General features: G+C 43.1%; 1 protein-coding gene across 1 annotated transcript in view; it reads left to right on the top strand.

Moving 5' to 3' along the window:
- SMURF2 (SMAD specific E3 ubiquitin protein ligase 2) overlaps positions 1 to 20943 on the top strand; it is a 60376-nt gene that overhangs the window by 35326 nt on the left and 4107 nt on the right. The window contains exons 4-17 of the mRNA XM_040081392.1: positions 603 to 736; positions 921 to 986; positions 4537 to 4621; positions 5899 to 5982; positions 7101 to 7303; positions 7476 to 7560; positions 10374 to 10532; positions 14249 to 14459; positions 15921 to 16024; positions 16928 to 17042; positions 17465 to 17643; positions 18080 to 18217; positions 18438 to 18558; positions 19888 to 20089. Of these exons, the coding sequence (XP_039937326.1) occupies positions 603 to 736; positions 921 to 986; positions 4537 to 4621; positions 5899 to 5982; positions 7101 to 7303; positions 7476 to 7560; positions 10374 to 10532; positions 14249 to 14459; positions 15921 to 16024; positions 16928 to 17042; positions 17465 to 17643; positions 18080 to 18217; positions 18438 to 18558; positions 19888 to 20089 (1886 nt within the window). The remainder of the gene's footprint in view (positions 1 to 602; positions 737 to 920; positions 987 to 4536; positions 4622 to 5898; positions 5983 to 7100; positions 7304 to 7475; positions 7561 to 10373; positions 10533 to 14248; positions 14460 to 15920; positions 16025 to 16927; positions 17043 to 17464; positions 17644 to 18079; positions 18218 to 18437; positions 18559 to 19887; positions 20090 to 20943) is intronic.

The following is a 20943-nucleotide window of genomic DNA, read 5'->3' as shown; positions in this document are numbered from 1 at the left end:
GACGTGCGTTATAACTCAGCATGCCAGGGTCAGCTAACTGCAGCTGTGTGATGGCTTGTGACAGTCCTGGGTGCTGGGGAGCACCTGCAGGGTTCCCTGCCCTCCTGGGGCTTGGAGGAGCGGCCCCAAAGAGCTCCCAGCTCCTGTCCTGTCCGGCACCGGGGCCGCGGTCCCTGCTCCTGCTGTCCCCGGGCACTGCTGGTGTGCCACGGGCATTGCCCCCCTTGGCACAGGCTGGGCTGGGGCATGGAGCTGAGCATGTTTGTGGCTGCTTGGAGAGCTGTGGTGGAGGGACAGCCCGCAGCCTGCTCGTGCTGCTGTTTGAACCGATTTCAGTTGGTTCACGTGAATGCCTCCTTCCAGAATCTAATGCAGAGTTAGAGCGGTTTGTATTCAAGTGAGCTCCTCCACGAGACATGCTTCCATTGAAGCACAGTGCACATCTTACCTGCAGATGACTTGCTCTCTCTTGCCATGACAGTGTGTGTTAAATTTTTTTATGTAGTGGCTGATGATCATTTTTCCCCCCAAGGTGATTTCTGACGCATCGTCAGAGTGCTCAGTAAGTGCCATTGACGGTGCCATTGTTCCACGTTTTTCAGATATATTGGGAAGTCGGATTCAATAACAATCAGCGTGTGGAATCACAAGAAAATTCATAAAAAGCAGGGAGCTGGTTTTCTGGGCTGTGTGAGACTCCTTTCAAACGCAATCAACCGCCTTAAAGACACTGGTTGTAAGTAAGCTAAGGACGAGTTTCTTCTCTTTCAGCCCAAGCTTGCATGCACAGGCTTTTGAAGAATGACAGTTAATTGGGTTTTTTCTGGGTTTTATAAAGCTCGAATATCCCAGGTGGTTTGGTAGTTTGGGATGGAGTTTGTTCTGTTGTGTGATTTACACTTTGTACCCTCCTTTTGTAGATCAGAGGTTGGATCTGTGCAAGCTTGGGCCAAATGACAACGATACTGTTAGAGGACAGATCGTAGGTGAGTAAAGGTTTTTAATTCTCTTCTTTTCTTTAGTTTCTATAGTAGCTGTAGAAATTCTCTTCTAGATGTCAGTTTTCTATATTGGATTCTCCTGTCTGCTGCCAGAGCCGTTTGGACCTCAGGCTAGAATTATATAGGTAGAGAATGAAAAAAAACCCAAACAAACAAAAAACTAAACCAAAATGCTCAAACCTTCCCAAAAAACTCCAAACCAAAATATTATAATAAATGTTGGGGCAAATAAGGCCATAGATAATTTAAAAAAAATCAGGAAGTTTTTAATTTCGCTGTAAAGAATGGTGGCACTTTGAGTGTGAACTCTGTGAAAAACTGACTACAAAATTCTTGGCCATTGAGAGCCCCAGGAAGGCTGTGCTTCCTTTAGGTTTTGGGGAAAACCTAAAATGCATCTTGCTTACAAGCAGGTAGAATTGTCTTGGATGACTGGGTCAATGAATTTTGTGTTTTCATGGCTTATTAACAAATCTGTCACCAGCCTCAGTAACTGTGCTTTGTCATTCTGTGAACTCATGGACTTCAAATAAATTCAGAATTAAAAAGAAGCTGGCATCGAAAAGCAAGTGTCCACAAAAAACTTCTTAAACACTTTATTTTTGGTGCATTCACAGTTCTTTGTGAAGGCAGCATTTCTGATGGGTCGTATAAGTCAAAAGTTTGTCAGGATAAGGAAGTTCTTTATTTATACAGTAAAATGTTTAATGAGAATATTTGGACATGAGGGGAAGAAAAGTGAATTTTTTTGCTCAGTTTTATGTTCAATTCCTAGTTGAAATTATATCCAAACAACTCTTCTATCAGCCAGGGAACACCACTGAAATATCAGTCAGCAAACAAGTGTGTGTGTTTGCCTCCCTCAGAATGCTCTGTAGAATAACACCTGTGACTTTACCTCTTTGTGTGGCTTTAATTATCTGTCTCCACCTCATCTGCAAGGGCTTGCATTAAGATCAGTGTGTGATGGCACAGGAGAGTCAAATGATGGTAGAGATGTGGAACTGTAAGTGCACTGCTGACACTTCAGGCTGTTCTCAATTAAACTTGCTCCATCAGCTTGCACAGAAGAGCGAAGGATGAATCAGTCACTTCTCTGGGGTGTGTTTTGTTGTGGGTTTGGTTTGCTTGCTGGCTTTGCTCCGGTGTCCTGGTCCCCTGAGCATCCCTGTGTGGGTGCCCTTGGGGAGGGGGCTGAGCTGGGTGCCCAGGAGAGCAGGTTCAGAGGGTGTGAGCTGGCATTCTGCTCACACCACGGAGCAGGGACTGTGCTCTCATGCTGCCCTCCAGAGTGTGAACTCACATCCTGGTCAGCATCGCTGGGGAACGCTGCCATTCGTTAAAGGGGAAAAAACCCAACCCAAAAACCCCTCCCCAGAGCAGAAAATCCATTGCAGTGTGCAATGACAGAGAGACTTCAGAGAGAACTGGTCAGGGAGCAGGAGTCAGAACTAGGCAGCAGTGTGGGCAGAGCCTGTGCCAGGCTGGCTGCAGCTGATGTGCCCATGAGAAGTGGTGCAGCCAAGGCTGCACTGGCACTCTGGGGATGCTGCTGGGGCTGTCTCTGAACACCAGTGCGCTGAACCTAAAAAACCCCACCTTGTCAGGTCCCAGCAGAGACCCAGAGCAAACCCGTGTGGTCTGTTTTCTGTTGATATCATCACTCAGTCGTGGTTCTGTTTTAATTTAATGCATCCTTGGTAAGATTCCAGGGACTCCTGTCATTATTGTCAATAAGTTGTCATTATTAATCTTCTTATATTTTAATCTTGCTTCGCTAATGCAACTTTATTGAGTAGATGAATGGGCCTGAGAAAACTAGGTAATTCCACTGCAGTCGTTAGATGGTAGAGAAATCTGGATTAAAAATAAGTAAGACAAAATAAGTTACAGATTTTCTCTCAGTTTATAAACTCCCTTAAATGAAGAGACCGTGCAAAATTGGAAACCAATATTAAAATGTAATTGATGCCTTCAGCAGATGATAATCTTGCAAATCAAGTGCACAGTGGATATGCCTTGGTACAAGGACAAGAGAATATTTTTCTTAAATCCCTGGGTGGTCTTCAAACACAGGAAGAAAAGGGGGCACTTTCAGCAATGGATGGATCCAGGGGCACTTTAATTGTATCTTAATCTTGCAGCTCTTCTGTGCCACCACTTTATTTCTGATGTGGCAGTGCAGAAAAAAAAGAGCCCTTACTTATTACAAAAATTTTGGTCCTCACATAGGCAGAGAGGAGGTAACTGCCTTGGTTTATGTTAATTTCTGTGTGTTTTGCTTGCTAAATTTTGCCTACCTGGAGTGCTGTGAACTTGTAGTGTGTGGGGTCATGGCAGAATAAATGCATCATGTGAGATCTCAGTTTGGTTGCATTTAAAGGTGTCTTACCCTCTGAGGTTTTGTAATGTTAATGTTCATGGAATATTAAAGGTTAATATGGATTAGGACTGGAGCAGGTACTCCAGGGCTCCCTGGGTTGGTCTGTTGAGTTCCAAGCTTCGAAACATGTTGTTGAAAATTTGGGGACTCAGGCAAAATCTGCCAGTTCTGCTCCAACTTTTTAAACTTTCTGATCTTTACAAAAGTTTGGTTGCATCCTGGTTAAGGTCTGCAGGGTCGTTTCACTGCATATAAATAAGACTTGAAGACAGTTGTCCAGAGGTACATTAATGCCACCTCAAGAAATGTGGGCCACAGCACGTATTTAGCTTTTTGAGCAATTGTTTTATTGTTAAAGGCATAACAAAACATCAAAAAACCACCCCAACTCCACAGGAACACAAGTGTCATAAATTATCAGATTGGACACTTGCAAACTGCGATATTGGGAACAAAAGCAGCCTAAAAAAATCTTTTGTTTTCATAATTGCAGTACAAAAGCTTCAGGCATAAATACCCATTGTAGTGAATCATGAAAAAAAAATTAAATTTAAAGTGAGCCAGTTTTGGTGAGGGTAAGCAAGGGCTTTTCAGGGCTTTGTGTGAGTTGCTTTTGACTTCTTACCACTGGTCTTAGAAGGCAGCCAAGAACCCAAATCTCAAGTGCTTCTAGCAGTTAAATTTTGCCTGGTTTTGTGTTTGTGTGCATGTGTGTGCGTTGAAACCCATGGGCACACAAAATATGTGAGAAAGAGTCAAAACCAGGGAGGAATTCCTTACTTTAGCTCTTCCTGTTCAGAGTTCTCCTGTTGGCCCCGTCCCAGCCGTGTGTGAGGTGGCACCCCACTGCCACCAGTCGAGTGTCACAGTTCATCTCAACACACAAAATTAATTGCAGTTTCACAGTTCACTTCCTTTTCTGCCTTAGCTTGCACTCATATTCCTTGTGCTAACTTTTTTTTAAGTAAGATGTATAGAATTCCATGTATGGAAACAGAGTTCCTTTGCAACCATCTTTGATTTGTGAGAAGGAAAAAATCTCCCGAACATGTCTCAGCTTAGTCCTTCAGGTTGTACCAATTTTCTCTCAAATGTAACAGTAATTTGCATTCAGATGCCACATCTTTAATAACTCTTTTATTATCCTAATAGTCAGTCTTCAGTCCAGAGACCGGATAGGCACGGGAGGACAAGTCGTGGATTGCAGTCGGTTATTCGACAACGATTTACCAGATGGGTAAGCTGCCATCACTGTGATGCAAACACAACTGCAGCTCGTACAGCACACTTAGGCAGTAGTGAGAAAACAGTGTGCAAATAAATGATTTTAAATCTTGCACTCAGAGTTCTGCAGTTCTGTGTTCAGAAGAGGAGCTGAGCCAGCTGGGGTACGCAGAGCAGTTGATAGTTTGGCTGCTGTCTTATCTGCACTTAGAAAAGGGGAGGTGACATATGTAAAGAAATGCTTTGGAAAATGACTTGTCCAAGAAAACAAGTATTTCACATTAAATCACAGCCAGCAAAGTGCCTTATGCATGCAGTAGTTTTGTGGCAAGGAAGTGACCGCAGGGCCTGGCTGCCCTTCTGTGGTACCATGCAGAGGTGTAGATCCACCGTGATAAACATGGATCACTTCTTCTTCGTGCACCTCTTGGTGAAGAGAACATTACTGGAAAAGGTCATGCAGCCCAAGTTCTTGCTGTATTTACCTACCAAAGGCAGGGTTTAGGATTCTGGTTTGTCCCTGTGAGAGTTAATGATATCATTATCGCCTAAAACAGTTTTGCAAACACAGGAAAATGCTCTGGTTTAGGTTCTGGTGCTGTCAGCAACTTCTTCAGAGCAAACACAGATTTTCTGAATGTGATTCTTGGCAGGTAAAGACAGGAGAAAATGAGTTTTCAGAGGATGAATTTTGAAATGCAAATCATCATCCTAGTCTGTAACAGCATTCTTTTGTTAATTTGGAGTCCAGATAAGTCAAAAACATTTTTGAAAATGCTTCTGAATTTTCACTTCAGAACGTTCCTGGCATAAATATTGCTCACTTAATTGTGTAACTGCAAAATTTGCTGTACAGCCTTGTGTATTTCAGAGTGCAAATTTAATAATAATTCAAGTGTCACATTATTTGAAGCTGACTTTTTAATGAAAGCAAGGGGTGCATGAAGATGCTATGAAAGCATTTGTTAGAGTCAGTGGTCAGGAGAGGTTAAATGCATTTTTAAACCTGTTTCCAAGACGTTTCTTTATGTGGCTATTCGGATTCAATTAGAATTCAAGCCGTTATTGAATATGAAGGTGTGATACTGTTAATGATGTGCCTGGTTCCAAGGGAAGAATATGTTAAACCATTTCTGAGTTCAACTTTCAGTTGTTTCCTGTCACCTCGTTCAGCTCTGATTCATAGCAGTGTAAGTCTTCCTGAGCTGGGCATTTCTGTTGGAAACGTTTTGTGCCCTGGTTTCCTGGAAATTCCACTCTGTGCCTTATCTCTGCCTGTCTGAACTGCAGGTGGGAGGAGCGCAGGACTGCTTCTGGAAGGATCCAGTATTTAAACCACATTACACGGACAACTCAGTGGGAGCGACCAACACGGTGAGGAATTCCTTGGGAGACTCTTGGTGGGATGGAGTTTGATAATTGAGCAATTCCAAGTGGCTCTCACTGAGGGATTGGATTTCTCATTCTTCTGCTCAGTCACTCTGCACAAGCTGAATGCTTTCCTTCTTTAGCATCCTTCTCCTTCAGTCTCTCTAATATTTAACTCAAAAGATCATTCTGACTGCTTTTTGTCCTGCCCTAGTAGTAACATCTTTGCTTTCTTGTAGAGGTGCTGTGGTAGAGCTCTATAAATACAGACATTACATTTTGCAGACATCTTAAGTGGTAAAGAAGTGAGACCATGAGAAGCTGTCAGACACAGCTCAATGACCATGTAACCCAGAACAGTTACAGCTGATTGCTGCAGTGTTTAGCAGTCATTGTGAGCACTTTTTCTGATCACTGTAGATACGTGTTCTAAAGCTGTTCCTCAAGCCACTTCTGCTGTTGTCTGTGTTGCAGGCAGTGTCATTGCTTTTTTTTCAGACCCCTCTGCAGACTGTGCCTGCAGATGTTCTCTTCCATTCTCAATATCATTTTGATCTCTATATGGATATATTTAATTTTAAATAATCTGGGCTGTTAACACTGTCAGCTCTGATACAGCTTTTTATTTTTATTTCTTTTTATTTTCTAATTTCTGTTTTTCCTGGTATGTTGAAATACCCATTCTAAGCTCTAGACGCAGCAGAAAAACAAATGCAAAATGTATAATTTGTGTTGGGGATTTCTTGTGACTTTGTCAATCCCCCCATTTGAAAGCAGCACTGAGATACGAAATCACACCGGTCAATGGAGTTGCTCTCATGAGCAACTGCTTTTATTCTTGCTTAGCCCTTTTTTACCATCCTCACCTAATAATCTTCCTTAGAAGTTAGAAGGAATAACAAGGCCTGATCACTTCCTGAGCCCCCTGAAGGTGAGGTGAGAAGGTTTGGAGGTGAGGAGGTTCCTGGTTCCTCTGGTGAGCACAGAACAGGAGCTTCCTGCTCCAGTCGAGGTGTCCTGCTGGGCTGGTCACCGAGGTGTCCCCAGAGGCCGGGCTGCAGCTGTCCCCAGGTGTGTGGTGTGGCCCATGTCCGTGAGCACTGAGGTTTCCCCGCTGTCCCCAGGCCAGCGTCCGAGTACTCGAGCCCGGGCAGGCCCCTGAGCTGCCTCGTGGATGAGAACACTCCCATCAGCGGCACCAACGGCGCGTCCTGCGGGCAGGCGGCGGATCCGCGGCTGGCCGAGAGGAGGGTGCGCTCCCAGAGGCACAGGAACTACATGAGCAGGACACACCTGCACACTCCTCCCGACCTACCTGAGGGATACGGTATGGAAATCAGCGGGGTTCGTTGTGGGGGTCTCTAGAAACTGGGAAAAAAGGGTTGTGTCTTCTCATGTGTAAGATGCTTTTCATTCCTTAGCTGAAGGAAACGGGTCTCTGTGAGTCTTTGTGCTGCATTTTTTGTTCTTACATTTATTAATCTGTCTTGATTTCACAGAGCAAAGGACAACTCAGCAAGGTCAGGTCTATTTTCTGCATACTCAAACTGGGGTCAGCACGTGGCACGATCCAAGAGTACCTAGGTAAGAAATGATGGAACTGCCCTTCATATTTCAAATCAGAATCATTTAAGCAGTGCTCTCCTCCAAGTTTTCTGGCTAGTTTTTCTGATTCTTGGCCCCTAATACGTTATTTTAACACGTCATTCATCAAAATGAATTAGTCTGTCTTCCCCAGTTCTTCAAGTTGGTGTTGTAATGAAAAAATGGAAAACCAGGAAATAAGTTACAGTAGTGTTATGAAACAGGTACAGTTCACTGGTTCTAGATTTCACATAGGAATTAGAGCCAAGTCCAGATTTTAGTACTCTGCAACATAAGGAAACAAACAGTAGAATCTGAACACTTCCAAAAAAAAGTTCCATCGTCATACTTCAATGAAAACTGGGTTGGATTGAAACAGTCAAACTGCTTTTCCTGTTGCAATTATCTCAACACTTGGGAGAAAACAAATCCTAAGTATTTTAAATTCAGTGTCCTTATTTACATGTCTTGGTTTTGAAAGACAGTTGTGTTCCAGGGAAAGCTAGAGCTTCCCTTGGAATGGAGAATGTAAACATCCTTCCCTCCAAATTATTCTAATTCTGCAATTAGGGGCTTTCAGGCAAAGATATGGGAATAGGAGTAACAGTTCTTTACTGGGAGTATTAAAAAAAAAAAAGAAAATACAAATGTAGTAGTAAAAAAAAAACCAAGCAAGCAAGCAAACAACAATCCTGGAAAAGCCCTGACAGAGTCAGGGACATGACCTAGCAGTGCTCCCTGTCTGTCACGGTGTTGGAAGCAGTCCAAATAAGTCCTCCTGGAGTAGCAGATGTGGTTCTGTGGAGTAGAGATGGTCCTGTAGAAAGTCCAGTGGTGATGAGATGGGTCCGGTCTTCCTCTGGGAATCCAGTGGAAAAACAGGATCCCTTGTGTCCTTCAGTCCCAGTTTTTATCTAGCTGGGAACAGTTGTCTCCTCCCCACTGGGTGGAGCATCTCCCAATGGGATGATGGAATGTGTCATGTCACTGGTGTGCCCTAACGGCCCATTATCAGAAGATGTCCCCTGGAGGATGAAGGGGTGGTGAAAGAAAGAAGAAACACTGCCCTACCTGGTTTTAACTCCTGGGCCATTATCAGAAGGCATCTGCCCCCTCCCCCTGGAGTTACAAGAGATCAGCAAAAAACATCTCCCCAACAGCTTTTAACAGATTAAATAGAATACACCTTTTTTGCTATTCACACAACCCAAGACAACACAATATACCTGTGCATGCTGTTCATGAGTGTACATGTGATCATTGCTGATGTGTTTGAAGGGAAAGGATGATGTTGGAAATTACTGGTAGCTTCTGATTGTTCTTCAAATAACCAAGAAATCCTGTTGTAAGTGATGATAAATCCAGCTGTAAACACTTCCCTCCTAAAGTCCACGAATGGTGGCGTGAGATTTGTGTGTGTGGTTTGAAATTGGCAGCCTGTGCTGGCATTTGTGAGAACCAGAGGAACTCCATCAGTTGCTGCTGGTGTTCCCGTGTTCCTTCTCGTGGAAATGGTTGTCCCAGGAAGGATAAAATGCCTCAAGACCACACTTCATTGTTCTTTGAGTTATTCTTTTGTTACTGTTTTTGTGTTAGAAGATCATACCTTTGCTTTGAAGTGCTGTCTGCAGAGCTGAGGCTGTAGTTGTGTAGGAAGTCAGTGACTTGTGTATTATATAAAGCCAGGCTCTAAAAAAAAAAAAAAAAAAATTAAGATCTAATCCTTAAGTTTGGGGTGTGATAGCTCTGTGTGCACTTAAGTCAGCACCGCCCTGAGGTGTGGCAGCACAAACAGCAGGAGCGTCTCTGAGAACAAGAATTGTTTGCATGAGGATAGAATTTATGTCATTTCAAAGGAATATTGTATTTTGAGGCTAATAGCCACAGTCGTGTAGCCAGCAAACGTAATCCCAGCAGTACAGCAGCAATGTGTTCACGGGGAATAGCAGCAGAAGCTCAGTCCCAGAGCTTCATGATCCCATTAGTGGCTCAAATCCTTGGAATCCCTGCAGGCTGCATTCTGTCCCTTGGCTCTTTCCTCCCTCAGCTCCCATGATTTTGGGAGAGCTGAACACCTCTGGGAAGAGCTGCACAGGACGGTGTGAGGAGTCTGAGGTGTGAATTGCATCCACCAGTAAGCAGTGCACATTTTTGGAGACCAGCATTTGTTTTCAGTTGGGCTCTGGGACAAATTTACATCTTCCTAATTTCGGCAGAATTTTTCTTGAGACCTACTGAGCCACCTGTGCATTGCTCAGGGCAGAGCTGAGTCATTGTTCATCTAATCCTTCATTTGAAAGAGTTTGTTAGAGAGCTGTTTGCTTCCCACAAGCTCATGGGGTTCTGGGGCAAAACATCCCATGTGTAATTCTTCATGGAAAGTATAACTCTTCAGAAATACAGTTTTGTTTTGTATGAGTTTCTAAAGTGTGATTCACAGCTTCTTACGTGACTAATGTTGTTTTAAAAAATGTTTTCTGTCAGAATTGGTGCAGAACTGCAATTCGATTTTGACAAATATGGCAACGGTCTGTATTTTTGTTTGAAGCCTTTATTAATTTAACAGCTGAAGTTAGTTTGTAAAAATGAGGGTTATTTGATAAGAACTTTTTCCCCCCACGGCATGTGTTCTGGGGTGTGTGTTTTTGCCGTGGTGGGCTTGTACCTTGGGAGCAGAGATTCCAGCTGAACAGATCGAGTTTCTGAAACAATACATTTTCTCAGACTTCATGGAATTGTCCTGTTACATTTACGCTTGTTTGGCTCGGAGGCCGATTGCTGAGGTATTTTTCATTTTATATTTGTTTTCACAGGGATCTTAGCAACATCAATTGTGAAGAGCTTGGTCCACTGCCCCCTGGATGGGAGATCCGAAATACAGCCACGGGCAGGGTTTATTTTGTTGACCATAACAACAGGACGACGCAGTTCACGGACCCGCGGCTCTCCGCAAACCTGCACCTGGTGCTGAAGTGAGTCTGGAGGGAAGCAGCGGCTCCCAGGGCTGCTGCCTTTGGGGCAGGATGCTCTCTGCCCATCCAGGAGGCTTGAAAGAGTCGTTCTTTCACACACCGGCAGCTTGCTCTGTTTCACGGCAAAGATGAGTTTGGTTGCTCTTGAAAAAAAGTCTGCAGGAGCACTTAGGCAGGAATGTGGCTGTTGTGATGCAAAGTGCTGTCTGCTGGGAAAGATTGGCCCATAGATTTTTATTTATTTTTTTTTTCCCTAACGGCAAGAGAGACGCTTTGTTTTCTTTATAGTTCGTTCTGTTTTCAGTTCTTCCGAACTTGCTTTAAAGTAAGAAGTTGCATGTGAGCCAGTGGTGTGAAATACTGATGAGTTAGGGAAGGGTGCACAAGCCCAACTGTTCTCCTGGGGTAAAGGAGAAGTAACTCAGCTCCTGCCTTCCGTTCTAGAGAAGGACTGGTTGATAGGATCTCAAAATAAGGCCCCAATAATTTAACGCAGATTCTTTATAAAAAGGATAAAATAGGAACCGCGTTTTTTCTGGCTTCATGTTTTGATATCATAATTTTATCTCACGGATTTAAAAAGAGAAGGGGAAACTCAAAAGAATTCTGGCTCGTGTTTTATTCCCTAGGCACTCATTACACACTGGGGATTTTCTACTAAAAATGGAAACCAAAAAGCAAACAAATACCTCTTTTTTTCTCTCTCATTTTTTTTTTCTCTCAGACTGCTTGTCCGCGGTCCTTGGGAGTTTGAGTCTATTGTTTCTCTTGCTAACACCTTTTAATACTCTTGGGAAACACCTGTAAAGTATTGAGTAGGTGTTAAGTGGAAGAAACAATGAAGAGTTGGTCAGATGGAAAGTCAGGAGGAGGAATAGTCCTGGAAGGAAGTGAATCATTGGGGAGAAAAGCTGAAGGACAGAATAATGGGAACAAGCATCGAAAAGACAAAGCTGAGGAGTGGGAAGTCATATCCAGGAGTCAGCATGTCTTTTGTGCATTACACAAAAGCTGTCTAGCCTCTTCTACCCAATATACGCTTGAACTTCACACCTCAAGAGGGAGAGGAGCCTAAATACTGAAAATATGTATTTTGTTTAGAGAAATCTTTGGGTTTATATGTGTATGTTATCGGACTTTAGTAAGCTGCAATCATTCAGACACTTCGGGTGCTTTTTTTTTTTTTTAGTTCGAAATAAATCGCTACTCTTTTTAGCTGAATTGAAACTGGTGGTTTGAACATAAAATAATCTTGAAAAAAATCAGCAGTGAGCAAGCACGTTCATGTTTGAAACACAGAAAAGTTCCTTCAATCAATTCCGATTTTTACTTCAAGAAAAACTTCAGACCCTCTTAGCTACAGCAGTGCAATTCTGAACCTGTAGAAAACTCAGTGAACTGGGCTGTATTTGACAAACTGCCCCTCTCAGGTGGGTTTATTTTGAAATGGCAGAAGGGGCACAGTAGCCAGTTCTACATGGATTGTGGAGGACAGATAACAGAGCTACCTTTGTTAGCTGGAAAATCCAATTTGACTTTTAATTTCCAGAATCACAGAACCATTTAGCGTTTATTTCAACTTTGGGTTCTCCTACCGTGTGCTGAAGTTTTTCATTTGTCCATCTGTCTTTCATTAGGAAAGGATTTCAGAAACTCACCCAACAGTGTCATCAGCAAAGCCTGCTGCCTGATAAATCATTTCTGGTGTTTATTCCTTTATTACACCAAACAGGATGTGTGAAAGTTTCCCCTGCCTTGAGCCCACCTCCTTATTTGTTCTTTAAAAAAACAAACAAAAAAGGTAGTTTGCCTTAGGCCTGTCATTTTGTGAATTATCGAAGAAATAAGTTTAGACTTTGTGTGGGATGGGTTGTGATAGAGTTTTAGGTTCAAAGGCACGAGAAAGAGTTTACTCTCAGTGATACCTCCTTTTCTGTTGAGCTGAGTAAAGCCATTTGTTCTTCCAGTTATAACATTGTAAGTTATGAAAATAATCAGACTTGTTACCCAGTTCTGTTCTAAGACATCGACCAAGAGTTTGAGATAATTTTGATAAGTTGTGGCACCTGAAAAGTATTTCTTTGTATCCTTAAAGCACTGTATGGAATCAAGCATTTCACTCAGCTGTGAAAGCAAACTGAGAAATGAGATTTAATGACTTTAAGCACTGCCGAATGTTCAGCTAATACTGCACTGATTATTTTTAGTCTAATTGGGAAGATGGCATTTTATTTTTCTCCTCCTAGTACTTCCTTATTTTGGGAAGCATTGGGAGGAGAAAAGTAATAGTTTCACTTGATGCTAAGTTCATGCTCATTTCAGAGATTACATTTCCTTTAAGTATAATCCTGTTTAGCTTTGTGCTTGGGGGAACTGTGACTTTTTACCCTTAAAGGCGGTGTGGAGGGGTGCTCACTTTAGTGTATAAATATGGCCTTCTCTGGTATACAAGGAATATTTTCACTTAGTCTTCCGTATGGAATTAGAAATTTCAGAAGCTAGAATAAGGATTTTGCTTTAATTTGTTTATCAAGTAAATACAGTTTAAATGAGATTAATATTTGAAACTAATCACAAGTGAAAATTGCCATGCACCTGGCACAAATGACATAGAGCCACATTGTGGCACCACAGCCAGTGTGTGTCTGAATGATTACAATGATTTGTATTTTTCTGGGTGTCCCTGTGGAAAAGTCTGGGGGTGAATTTTGGTTGGCCAGGAGAGTTTTCTACTGGGTCTTGTCTCAAAACAGACAATAGGCTGAAATGATAAAATACATTAAAACAGTGTTTGGTTCCATCTACTATTCTTTGGTCTTTGATATTTTAAAAAAAAAAGAGCATTCCACTGGAAAACATTCTGAATTGTAATGTTTCTTATTTATGCAGTAAATGTAGGGTATCCTCATGTGTTCCACAGAGAGATGATATTCTTAGGCTTTAAAAATACAGTTTTTATCCTGTGTTGCTTGGGAATACCATACTAAAAAGCTATAAAAATATCCACTCACCGTGCACAAGGAACGACCCAGAGGGAACATCTCTGCAACGTGATCCATTTACTTTTCCTAGTAAGAAGTCAAATTTACCAAATCTCTTCGAGTTGCTAGTAAAAATACTTGTTTATCTGTAGCAATTAGTTCCATGTGAACTCCCACATTCCTGTGGTCCAGACTAGGCCAGGTACAAGGGACAAGGTCCTTGCCAAGCTGCCAGTACAAACAGCTTTTTGTAAGCTTACTCTTTTCCAGACAAGCCATTTAAAACAGACTATGCTATTGACTGTAGATTAGAGGCAGAGCCGTTTGGCAGATCCCCGAATTTTAAGATGGAGGAAGGGAAAACACGCAAAGGAAACGTGGAAATGGTCTCTGAGAAATTCAGTGTCAGCAGCTTAGCAGTAAAATTGTCTGGATAATACCTTATTGTGTGTGCTGTAACCTTTTGCATACTTTGTAGAGGAGCGCTAATAGAAATAACAAGCCCCAAAAACAACTGATAGTTGCCAAGAAAGACAGACCCATATGTCTTTAGTCAGGATAAAATCGCTCTGAGTCTGTTCTTTACCGGCCCCAGCCGTTTTCAGCGTAATCACAGCAATAATCGCGGTGAATTGGAAGCAGGTCAGGTACAAAGCCTGGACGTTTGAGAAGAGAGCTGGGGATGGATGGATGGATGGATGGCTGGGTCTCTGAGGATGCTGTGTGTGTTTGCAGCCGGCAGAACCAGCTGAAGGACCAGCAGCACCAGCAGCAGCAGCAGGTGGTGTCCCTGTGCCAGCTCCCCGACGAGGCCGAGTGCCTGACGGTGCCGCGCTACAAACGGGACCTGGTGCAGAAGCTCAAGATCCTGCGGCAGGAGCTGTCCCAGCAGCAGCCTCAGGCTGGCCACTGTCGGATCGAGGTGTCCAGGGAGGAGATTTTTGAGGTAACTCGACGTTTTGACCCATTTCTTAACCGGGGGTTGTTCATAGCTGCGTAAAGGAGTTGTTCAGTTAGATGGAACCTCGAAGGCTGCAGTTAAAACTGGGGTTTTACCGTGGTGAAGAAGCATTCCAGAGGGATACTGAGACAGTCATGTAGTTGATGTAGATGTATTTACCCTGTAGAGATGAGCTAAATCAAGGAAAGCTTTCTCTGTGGCTGGAGATGTGCAGCCTCTCTCAGGGACTGGGGGAGGAGTTTGAGCACTTCATGTATCTGAAGATCCTGTCTCACTTCTTCCTTGTATTTGAGAACTGATAACTGTTTTAGATATTACAAATGAAACTCTAAACTATTACTAGTGATCTTTGATACAGTGTAACTTAAGTAAAACTACTACAGAATATGATTCCTCTTCAGAGTTTGGATGTCTTACCATCAGTCTGAATTCTCTCTCCAGAATCAGACCAGTTTTACAAACTGAGCTTCTGAATGGCCAGAGATGCCCACAGTGGGGTCTCTGCATTCTGTTTTGGGACATGATTCAGCAGAATCGTTCTGTTGACTTGACTAAACACAGTTAAAATTCATTGGTCTTTTCTGAAGAACAGTTTGTCCTTTTGAGGACTTTCACCCATCCCACCCGTCCCTGTTGCATTTTTACCCCACCCATTTGATCATCCCACTGTGTTGTCACAGTTTTTCCCAGCCAGGAAAGATTCATGTTGGTCTTCCCTTTGGAGAGTCAGATCAGTTTGTAAGCAGCTGAAAGAGGAAGGGAGGGAAGGCTACAGCATTACTGTGTTCTTGTTCAGTCCGGTGTGTTGGGTCCCCACACACCCACCTGCCTCTTCTGTCCTGTAGAGACAAAGCTTGGGGCTGATACTGGCCATAAAGAAAACCCAGACTTCTCTTTTTTCTCGAATTCCTTAGCATCTGTTCTTCCTTTCAGTTTGCTTTTTTGTTTCCTTGGTGAACTCATACTGACAGAGGAATAATCCTGTGGATTTACTGGGATGGCATTGCTGATTCCATTCTTAAGGTGTTTCTTGAAGGCTGGCACATGTATTTTACCCAGAGCACGAGCTCCACTGTTGGCTTCTCAGCCTGCAAAAACCAGGAGCTCTTATGGAAAACAAAAGGAGTTTACTGACACAATTTTTTTTATAAGTCATGTGAGAATGAGAGGGAATGTTCTGATCACTGTTCAACCCTGGAAATTTAATGGGAGGTGGTTCTTCTCATCTCCTCATCATTTTATTTGACAAGTGTTATCACGTTTGGAGAAAATGAAGAAACAATATGTGATTTGAGAAACTGATGAAGATCTGGAAAAATGATACCCCCTTTAATAAGAGTGTTCCCTTTGGGCTGGGAGTCTGAGGCTCCCTTCACTTCCAGTACACAGCAGCAGCTTTTACTCTGTAAACAACAGTTAATAAAAGGAAGTGTTGTGTGTTTACAGGAATCCTACAGGCAAGTCATGAAGATGAGGCCAAAGGACCTGTGGAAACGATTAATGATAAAATTTCGTGGGGAGGAAGGCCTTGATTATGGAGGTGTTGCCAGGTGAACAGTGGCTCCTTTGTCTCTTCCCTGTGCTCGGAATCCTGAACCAGCCCAGTGTCAGCCCTGCTTCTTTTACATTATTCTTATTTATATTTATTTCTGTGACAGATTAAATGTCAGAAGAATATCTGGCTTTAGGTAGTATTTTAAAAGAAAAACGGCATCAAAAAACCCACCTCATTTATGAGAAATAAAATGCAAGTTACACATCCTGTCAAACATCTGTCATATGTGAGAGGTTTTGATATCTATTGAAATTGACATTTTTTTATTTGGTTAGTGAAGTTTGGGAATATATGGAATATGAGAATATATATATATATATATGGAATCTGAGAATATATACCACTAAGTACTTGGCTTTATGGCACAATTTTAACCAAAAAATACACTTTATTACAAACTGTCGCTGCTGTTTGAAGCAAAATATTAAAACCCAGCATTTGGTGGGCAACTTCAGCCTGTCAGAAGTCTGAGGTTATCATGCCCAGTTCTCAGACCATTATTTACTGATTTGTGAACACATAATTAGAACTTGAACTAAATATATCCATTGCCTTAAAGATGTTTTATGTCCAAAGCTTTGCTTCCGACATCTTTGTGTTCGAGTGAATACATAACAGCTTGTCTTAGTGTGTAGTGGATGTAGGAGAATCACAGTCAGAAACTTTCTTAGAAATAAGTAACCCGAAGAAAAATCTTGGAAAGCTGGAAATCCATCAGGTATTGTGTGGTTACTGAGCCAGTAAAAATAATTCCGATTTTAGCCATATCTCAGCATGTTCAGAGATAACTTCCTTTGCGTTTATGTGTAACATTTAAAAAATCTGACTATTTTGAAAAGATTCTCAGCGTAGGAATGCATTTGTCTGTAGAGTACCAATAAATTATTTTCTTTTCTAGGGAGTGGCTGTACCTGTTGTCCCATGAGATGTTGAATCCATACTATGGGCTCTTCCAGTATTCCCGAGATGATATCTACACCCTGCAAATCAACCCCGACTCCGCCGTCAATCCGGTAGGGCTGGTGCCACGTGCTGTAAATCAGTGTTCTCTGAACAGAAATCAAACCTGGGGAGGGTTCAACACTCAGGAGCCAAATTCTTACAATTGGTACTGCTGGACACTGAATTTGCACAATTAGGTGATAGTTTCTTTTTTGTTCTTTGATCAAAGAAACGTCTTAAATGTGTTCTTAATTTTCTGTCAGATGTGTATTAATGATTCCTTAGGGAGAAATTAGTTTTATTTTGATTGTTACTTGTAAGACTCCTGGACTGGAAGTGAAATGCTCAGCGTGCCGTGCATGAACACAAAACCAAACCTCTGCAGAGGGTTTGAGCTTGGAGTTTTCTTCTTTTCTGGGTGTTGAAATTTTGTTTCATGCTCAGCAGTGGGGGTATTCCTTGGCTGAATGGCCTTGTCTGTGCTCTGTTCCAGGAACACTTGTCCTATTTCCACTTTGTGGGCCGGATCATGGGGATGGCTGTGTTCCACGGGCACTACATCGACGGCGGCTTCACGTTGCCTTTCTACAAGCAGTTGCTTGGGAAGCCAATTACTTTGGATGACATGGAATTGGTTGACCCTGATCTTCATAACAGCTTAGTCTGGATACTGTATGTACTCTGTAGGGTACCTCAGGATGTTAGAATGCTGTCTCTGTTATTGGATAATGATCCTAAATCCTGGAAATAAGGTGTATTTTATCTCCTGCTCAGGCAGATTTAAAAAATACCTTTCTTGCACAATTCAGCTTCTTTATGGCTAAAAATGCTCAAACTACTCAAATTTGGGGGGGGGGGAGGGGGAGGTGTGTGGAGTTCATATTAGTTTATTCATTTTACCTCTTATTAACTGTAACAGGTTCTTTAAATATAACATTGAAACCTCGATAAGGGTTTTAAAATGTAACATCGTAAAACTGTATGTTCACCTTCTGCTTCCAGGCAGGGCTTTGAAATGCCACTGAGAAATGAAACTGTGCTTCTGTCAGATTGAATATATTTACAGAATATGTTTTCCCTCAGTCATTTGCTGCTTTCTTTGCACCAGTGAGAACGACATCACCGGGGTCCTGGACCACACGTTCTGTGTGGAGCACAACGCCTACGGGGAGATCATTCAGCACGAGCTGAAACCCAATGGCAAAAGCATCCCCGTGACAGAGGAGAACAAAAAGGAATATGTCAGGTACATCAGCAGCTTTTTCCAGGGTATTTCTTCTCTTTCCCAAGGTGGGAGGAACTGTTACTTGTTGGTTGTCAGTGTCGTGCTGTTGGGTTTTGCTGCAGGGTTGGGCAGTGCTCTGGTGTAACCCTGTCCGTGGGGCTGTGTTTTGGGGCTGGATAAATTTGCAGGTTTATTGTATTTGAATACATCTTCCACAAACCCAATTTGCACTTGCTCGCAGGCTTTATGTGAACTGGCGGTTTTTACGAGGAATTGAAGCTCAGTTCCTGGCGCTCCAGAAGGGGTTTAATGAAGTAATCCCACAACATCTGCTGAAGACATTTGATGAGAAGGAGTTAGAGGTCAGTGTTGTGTTGTGTCGTGGAGTGTGACGAGGCTCTGGGAGCCGTGTCCCGGCAATCCCGGCGTGCTCTGACCTGGGATTGGGGCAGGGCAAGGGCTGGGCAGCTCAGGGGCACCGTGGCTGTGTGTGCTTCCCCTGGGAGCTGTGGGAGTGTTCCTGGGGATGGCAGCTCACAGCAGCTGCACGAGTGGCCGCAGCCCCTCCGCTGTAGCTCAAACCTTCTGAGGACCTGCAGCAACGTCGGGCTGTGTCACTGCTGCAGCAGAGTCCTGGTGCAGAGTTCCCACAGGGCAGTTTCCTCATGTGAAATTCCATTCTTCTTCCAGAAGAACAGCCTGTCACTCCCTCCCAGCCCTTGGTGCACTGCCCTGACTGGTGGCAGGGACCTGGGGTTCGGCAGAGCTCAGTTTTGCCAGGCATTGGCCCCGTAAATCCAGCAGAAGGAAAGGTGCTGTCATAAATGAGTGTGCTGCAGAATGTCAGGATCAGCATCCAAACAATATCCTCTGAAGGCAAATCCATAGATCCCGAGCTTTACACTGAAATGTAATTGCAGTCTGTGGAGCTGAGGGGTTTGCCGTGTAAAATGGCCACAGGTAAATCATTCACGTGTGCTTCTGATCCCTGAGCTGGAACGTGGGTGATTGCTCCTCCTTTATCCTGAATATTCTCACTCCCAGCAGTGAGGCAGCTGTGCTGCTAACGCAGAACCATTCTGCAGCTGTGGAATAAGAAAGGGGAAGGTCCAGTGTTCTTAGTCATGAAAATGTCTTCAGAATTATGATCACATCCGCGCTGAGCTTAACCCGATCCATTGTGGAGCTGCCTTCAGGAGCACTGAGGGCTCAGAGTCAGGAAGGGCTGCTCTGTCTTTTGTATCACAGGAGCAAGATTCCTTTTGGGGTCCGGAGCTGGACTGGCCAAACTGCACCCTGGGCCATGCTCCTGAGAGAGTTTGACCTCCTGAGGTCAAGTGTGAATTACTCCTGCACTGTCACACAGGGGTAGAATCTGTGCGTCTGTTTATCTGACAGGTCAAGGCCCTTTTGTCTAAGCTTGGGAAGGTTGTTTGGGTTCTTTTTAATATGAATTGAGACCATTTGAAAAATTGGTACAAATTCGCCTCTTGTGTACAGAGGTAAAATTAAAAAACCAAGAAAGATATATTTTTGCATTGCTTAAGATGAGGGAAAAGTTACAATTTGCTTTTGGTATGAAATCTTTCCATTTTTTTACAATCATTTCTTCATAATTATGTCTTGCTCCAAACCCATTTTTATAGTGATCAATGATGAAATAATGTAATAAATGTATTTTAAACTTACAGCTCATCATTTGTGGACTGGGAAAAATCGATGTTAACGACTGGAAGGCAAATACCAGGTTAAAACACTGTACCCCAGACAGCAACATCGTGAAATGGTTCTGGAAAGCTGTGGAGCTCTTCGACGAGGAGAGGAGGGCGCGGCTGCTGCAGTTTGTGACCGGCTCCTCCCGGGTGCCTCTGCAGGGCTTCAAGGCACTGCAAGGTAACACCGCGGGTGCAGCTGGAAATGAGGCTGCAGTGTGACTTCTGAAGAGCTGTTTGAACGCTCTGATTACAGTCAGGAGTCGTTCTTTTGTGTGTGTTTGGTTCTTTCTCGTGCAGGTGCAAATGGCTCTTTTGTTTCGGTTCTGCACTTCCTTCTCTGGCAGGAGCTCCTCATCAGCTCAGATCTTAGAGGGGTTCCAGAAGCCAGGGTTTTAATTCTGAGCTTTTACAAGCCCTCATCAGTTGCACAGCTCTGGGGGTTCTTTTAGACTAAAATGCACTAACACAGCTCAAGCTCAGACTCTTATTTAACAGCAGAGTCCCCGTGAGAAACACTGACCCTCTGAATTGTATTTTCAATGGCTGCTCGGATCAGGATTCCAGTTTGGCTCAGGTTGGGACATTTGTAACCTCTCCTGTCCTCTGTGGCATCTTCAGTGCAAGTCTAAAGGATGGCTGTGCTGTAGACTTTTTCCTTTGGCAGAGACATTAAGGGGATTTCTAGTAGTCAGATTAATTTAATAAAATTATAAGGAATTGACATTGACTCTCTGGGATTTCAGTGGAATTGGCCACTGTTATAAAACAAGGACAGGTACAGATATATAAGTTTTGTTGTATAGGAGGGGTGAGAGAAGATAATTAAAAAGCTGTTAGAATTATGCAGTACACTGTGTGAAAAAGGTGATTTATTCTCCCTTATCAGTGCTTTTCCCCTTACCTCTCCATGGTTTAAATAACTGCAGGGCTGTCTGGGTGGGCAAGGAGGAGTCTGTCCCAAAGCCACTGGGACTTTGCAGTTTTTCCTGCCCGTTCATGTTTTCATCTTTCTTGGTGCAGAGCTTCTCTTTG

Source organism: Hirundo rustica, chromosome 18 (genome assembly GCF_015227805.2).
Source record: "Hirundo rustica isolate bHirRus1 chromosome 18, bHirRus1.pri.v3, whole genome shotgun sequence".
In the NCBI taxonomy this organism is placed as follows: Eukaryota; Metazoa; Chordata; class Aves; order Passeriformes; family Hirundinidae; genus Hirundo; species Hirundo rustica.
This window is presented reverse-complemented; position numbering and strand designations above follow the sequence as displayed.